General features: G+C 41.3%; 1 protein-coding gene across 1 annotated transcript; it reads right to left on the bottom strand.

Annotated features, from left to right (window-relative positions):
* Positions 1–484: 484 nt before the first annotated feature.
* On the bottom strand, positions 485–6206 carry LOC306973408 (coiled-coil domain-containing protein 106-like; the record flags this gene model as incomplete). Its single annotated transcript, XM_079570334.1, has 7 exons — positions 485–738; positions 1563–1723; positions 1904–2101; positions 2257–2400; positions 3662–3853; positions 4710–4868; positions 6167–6206. 7 exons carry the CDS (start codon positions 6204–6206, stop codon positions 583–585), a joined length of 1050 nt encoding a protein of 349 aa, XP_079426460.1. The 3' UTR covers positions 485–582.
* Between the last annotated feature and the right edge of the window lie 55 nt (positions 6207–6261).

The following is a 6261-nucleotide window of genomic DNA, read 5'->3' as shown; positions in this document are numbered from 1 at the left end:
CGTCTATGCCGCCCAGGATCGGTGAAAAATATTGCAATATGAAACTTGACAAAAGCACACGACTATAATCACTCAAATTAAATCGTCAACTAATATATAAAAGCCAATAATCTTCAGCTGGTCCAAAACTTTTGAATGAGAAAATCATGTAGTCCAGTCGTTCCTCCGTACTTCCTCTGGGTGGTGCTGTTGTCATGTAAACTGTATGTGTAACCCAAGTTTCAAAGAATATCTCCAACACAAAGGTTACTTTTCCAAATATATTATGTACAAATCACTGAGGTTCATGTTTTTGTTCATTGCAACATTTTATCTACATATAAACAATAGACTTTACATAATCAACCTACAGAAAGAACATCTGCACCAAAATGAATGAACATAAATAGTATTTAAATAACAGAAATATATCTTCTCTTTTCTCATTGAAAAAGGTTAAGTAACATAAAGAAACAAATCGATTGAGTTTCAACTTAAAGCGTTTGGCACAAAAGGTCCATGGATCAACAAATACTTTTAAACGTAACACTATTTTGGACTTCATCTCAGCAGCTGACCCCGACCCGCCTCCTGTGGTCATGGTCAGTTTCTGAACCTGTAGGAGATGGGCAGCAGTTTGTGCGTCTTCTTTAGGCTCTGGACTACGGAGTGAGTCTCTTCGTCCATTGATTTGTAGCAGCGGCGAGCGTAATCCAGCAGCTTCTCCTTTGAGGCCTCAAACTCTCCTACTTCTGCCACCTACAGGAGGGCATATGCACAGCAATTAGTACAACAAACAACACAAAATACTGTACATACTATGGTCTCACACACCTCTGTACATTGTTGCTTATTAGGAACAAAGCCTCCTTATCAAACTCAACAAGTTAAATCAAATGTTTCTTGCATAAAACGTTTTTGTATAGATAGAAAATCTAATACATGCAATTACTTCTAGCGCCTTAAGTGAGGCCGAGGGTTAGATTTGGCCTTGTGGTGTGCATGATGTACGTACAGTCAACCTATGACTGAATGTACTGTCAATAGTTGAGAATGACACCAAGCCAGTTGTTCTGAATGTTTTCATGTCTCACTTTAATTTTTACCTACTCACACTTCATATTTACACTGGTCATACTATGTATATCATGTTGAAAACGTTTTACAATGCTTTTGTGGAGAGTGCTCTGACTTTTTGCATCATCTGTCGATACGGGGCCATGACTGAGGCGCAAAAGAACTCCCCTAGGAAAATAGGTACAGTTGCAAGCAAAATCCTAGGAAGTTCCTATGAAGGACATTTATTGTGCTCGAGCTCTAGATAAAGCAGACAAAATATTAATCGGACTCAAAACTCACATTTCTACAACTGTACGCTCAGCACAATTACTCAATCATACATCTTTTGTTCAGAATCCTAATATTGTTGCATTCAGCCCTAAAACCAAGTAACGGTATAGTCCTATAACTGAAATTACTGCCCACTACCACCACTAACATCTTTATTAGGTGTATTTTCTTTTAAATTATTGATACTTTTAGCTGTACCAAATATCCTGACCCTTTCCATTAAACCTACCCACCTTCTCGGGAGAAACCAGCAGCAGTTCGGCGATGGGGGAGGTGGAGGCCATGGTGTTCCTGTCGACTCCGTGGATCTGAAAGGCCCGGGACATGCTCCTCACTCTCTGGTACGTGGTCAAGATCTTCTTATACCGGATCAACACGCCGTCTGGGTCCTTCACTATAGATGACAGAGTAAACATACTGTAAGTCCAAAGTGCAAAGTCACAACCTGAAACTGATATGAGAAAATAAATCGGGATATCGCCAAGTCATAAGGAACATGCAGAGAGCAGGAGTTCAGTGACCACTTCTGAAATGATTGTTATGTTTTTGTGAAAGTCCGAGCTGCTGGTCTGACCTCTCTGCCTCTCGCGGCCGTGCGTGATCCTGAAGATGCGCCTCATCTTCATCCGCGGCTCTGCGCTCGTTCTGCTGCGGCTCTTCTTCGAACCCTTCTCCACCGACGACTCTTCGTCCTCCTCCTCCTCCTCCTCCTCCTCCACAAACTCATCCTCGGTGTAGAACTTCTCCTCCTCCACATGGTACTCCTGCTTCACTACAACCACAGCAGGAGTAAATGTAACAGGATGATATGAAGTGTTTAAAGTCTGAGGAATTACATAATAGGAGAATGTAATCGCATTTTCTTACAATCTGAAAGCAAAAATAACTGTGTATAAATACATTGTCAGGCTGAGCTGGATGTATTACCGGGTACTGCAGTCGCGCGGCGTGTCCGGGGCCCTCCCTGCAGCCGCTTCAGGGCCATTCCCGATCGAGTGGTCATGGGAGACGGAGGAGACGGAGAGCTGTCCGGCTGAACCTTCAGGCTGCGCTGAGGGTCTGCACACCAGTCTGACAGTGAACACAACAATACTCACAACAATACAAAACACAATACAAAACAACCACGGAGAAAAACAGATGCACGTTTCTTACAGTAGTTTTAAAATTCTACACATTTTTGCTGCCTTTGTACCCGGACCCTGAGCCCTGGGCGCTGGATGTTGCTGAAACTGTGTTATACCTACAGGAGGGTCGAGTTTTTCAAAGGCCGATTTTTGGGCATGTTGATTGGCTGATGCCGAAATGCATTGCTGATATTTTTGGACAATTTTTAAAATGTCTTGAACCTGGGGTCTCCAAGTAAATTTCCCTGGGGGCTAAAATATACCGGGTGTGTATTGCCAAAATTGGGAATATACTTTTTTCAATGAATGAATAATAATGAGCCTGTCAGGACTATTATTCAATCACTCAGCACTGGTGGTAAGATACTATTGCATTACTTCCTTTCTTTAAGCTGCCCCCTACTGGCTGAAGTGAGCATTATTTACAAATTCATAACTCCGCACAGGAATGGGTTAGAGACTTACTTTGTTTTAGACATGCTCAGGAATTTGTGCTCTACAAGTCAGGTGCCGGATTGAATCATCTCGCGGGCCGGTGTGGGAGCAGGGGGCGCTTTATTAAAAGCATAGGGATGATTTATTCAGGACATTTATGTTTAGCGTGGGTACTCCAGAGAGAGCTTGTTTCAAAGACAAAATCAGCAGTTTCCAAAAATAAAAGTCTCTTATGGTTCTGAAATTATAAGCAAAAGTCTGCATAACATAAAGTATATTAAATACGATCCAAGGTGTACCATTTTTTCTCATGGAAGTTGCTATCAGCTTCAGTATTGGCCTTTAATCGGCCAATAATCTGATAAAATACCCATATATCGGCCCGATATCGACATAAAGTTGTACCCATTTGGCAAACTTAAATATCCTATTCATGTGCAATCAAAGTGAAACTGCATTCTGACAGTCACAAATGCTACACATTCAGTTAGAAAGATCCTCCACAAACAACATAAAGCTGTCCTCATGGGGTCTAACTATGTAGCAGCCCTGTTAACCCTGGAGTTTATCCATCCATCCATTTTCTTAATCACATTGCACCAGCCCCCCATGGCTCCTCCTGCAGGTGGTGGGTCCACAGAAGGACGGCCTCATGGTTCAAACCGGGCCTGTTGGTCTCTCATAAGAAGACTAAATGTAGTTTAGTTCTCCTCAAACAAGATTAATCAATGTTTCCGTATGACTTCGGTGACCTGTGATTTGCTCCGTACCGTCCTGCGTCCTCATGCTGACGATGAAGCGATCCAGCTGGCAGCGCAGGAAGTTCCTCTCCTCCTCCAGTTCCTCGATGCGTTTCTGCAGCCAGGAGTTCTTCTCCAGCGCCACATACAGGTGGGCGCGCAGGTTCGACACCAGGATGAACGGGCTGTACGGGGAGTGGAGCGGCTCCTGAACCACCCCCTCTGCAACCAGGAGAAGAAATGTGTGCATGTCAATCCTTTTTGGATCATTTAAGTTTGTTTTTTTTCATATTTCCTTGCTGATGGAAGGTGACGTCTCCACATTGTAGGAAACTAAATACATTTTCCTTCTTTGCGTTGAAGTAGCATGTTGGTAATTGGATACTAACTGTCCTGAGAAGCCTCATAGTTCAAGTATTCTCAAAGCATTAGTAGCTTTCAGTCATTCTAATGCTGTGAGTAGATCATTAAGGGAAGCAAGGTTGAAGACTCTGACTCCTGATCATAAATGTATTGAAGCAAATGAAATAAAATTAATGTCTAATACTAAGTGAAGAATTACTGATTAAAGTATATGCTATTAATATGAATTGTCAAAACAGACCAGTGCAAAATGCATGACAAACATTATGACTGAGTTACTGCAATACTGCTATTGATTTTTGATAAGAAAATGTTATTGTCATTTCATCCACATGAATCAAACAGAGAAAAAGAAATTGCATTATTCTCAAACCCTTGGTGCAAATTTAAATGACATTTCAAAATGTACACAAGTGTGGGCGATTCAGGGGCTGTAGTGGACCGCAGTTTGTGAAGCAGAAGGGAAGAGAGAGAGTTCAGCTTCCTGACAGCCTGACAGCTTGTAATTGCACATCCTTATTAACAGCCAGACTGTTGTTCTCTGAGTCGTAACAATGCAAACAGGAACAGCATCAAAGATGAACGCACTTGTGGTTTGCAAAAGTAACTCTTCTTACAGTTGAAAGAATAAGCACTATTATAAATGTAGTACTTCTGTTGGTACTTGCAGTAATAGTCACTGAAGTAGTTGTAAGAGCTGTATTATGCCTCATACCGTCCACTATTCTCTGGCCGTGGTTCATGCGGTAGGCTGTGGGCCGCTCCACACCGTCCTCCAAAGGGAAGGACACTTCGTAGGCGTCCAGATACAGACCTCCCCCTCCTCCTCGGGCTGCGGTCTCAACGGAGTGGCCTGGGTGACCCCCATAGTGCTCTGAAACAGGGACACACAAAAGCACGATAAACACACCAAATCAGGCGTATAGTTAGTGGATACTTACCAGGTGATTATCCACAGTTTCACCTCTTACCACCCGCCTAAACCAAATGCATTCTGTCCTCTTTGGCTATTATATAGGCCTGTGTAGCACCTCATTTGAAATTTATTTTTATTTTTTTCAATTTTGGTCACATTTTTGTCGAGTTTTTGTAATTTTTTTGTTGAATTTGTCACTTTTTTGTTGAGTTTTTGTCACTTTTTTGTTGATTTTTTGCCACTTTTTGCTTGAGTTTTTGTCACTTTTTTGTTGAGTTTTTGTAGTTTTTTTGTTGAATTTTTGTCACTTTTTGGTTGTTTTTGTCACTTTTTGGTTGAATTTTTGTCACATTTTTGTTGAATTTTTGTCACTTTTTGGTTGAGTTTTTGTCACTTTTTTGTTGAATTTTTTGCCACTTTTTGCTTGAGTTTTTGTCACTTTTTTGTTGAGTTTTTGTAGTTTTTTTGTTGAATTTTTGTCACTTTTTGGTAGAATTTTTGTCACTTTTTGGTTGAGTTTTTGTCACTTTTTGGTTGAATTTTTGTCACTATTTGGTTGAGTTTTTGTCACTATTTGGTTGAGTTTTTGTCACCTTTTTGTTGAATTTTGTCACATTTTTGTTGAATTTTTGTCACTTTTTGGTTGAGTTTTTGTCACTTTTTGGTTGAGTTTACAATACATCCTTGTTTTCCTCTCATTTTTTGTGGCTGTTTTGGTGCCTTTTTCCCCGAGAAGCTTTTTGATTAGGGGTAAAGCCAAACTGGAGAAAATGGAATCCGTTCAGGTGGGAGTCAAGAGGTTAAGGACGTTTGTGCATTAGTAATGACCTTTGCTTGAAAGATATGAAATGTGTATCATACTCATGGAGCACGAATTAGATGTAGAGAATGGAAGGTGGAGTCTTAGCTTGCTGGTTGCAACTTTCCTCAAACTGTCTGGGGTTGTGACGTTTATTTCAAATCAAACCAAGCCCTTTTTGAAGCTGGTGTGCAGTATGTAACACACGCTTATAAAAGACAGTATAATAAAGCCTGTAGGTCTGTAGAACATCCGCCAAATTCATGAACCATGTGTCGGAAAGAGCCTTCAATTCATGACCCTTAATAACATACACATTCATGGATACTTACCGCAATGACAGGACAAAAAGTCTAATCACCATGTTGCTTTTGGGCTTCTGAAAGCGTGGACACCGCGACCACGTTTTGGTAGTGCACGCTTGTATGGCACGCTATTTGACTTTTTGCAACATTACCTGGCGGGTTTGGGTCCTCTCTGCTGCTATGTGGCTCCATACGTGCGCAATAATAACAACGCGTCAATGCGCTTTAACGTCTCCAATGCTCATAC

Source organism: Gobius niger, assembly GCF_951799975.1.
Source record: "Gobius niger genome assembly, chromosome: 14".
In the NCBI taxonomy this organism is placed as follows: Eukaryota; Metazoa; Chordata; class Actinopteri; order Gobiiformes; family Gobiidae; genus Gobius; species Gobius niger.
The sequence above is the reverse complement of the archived record's forward strand: the minus strand, read 5'-3'. Positions and strand labels throughout refer to the sequence as shown.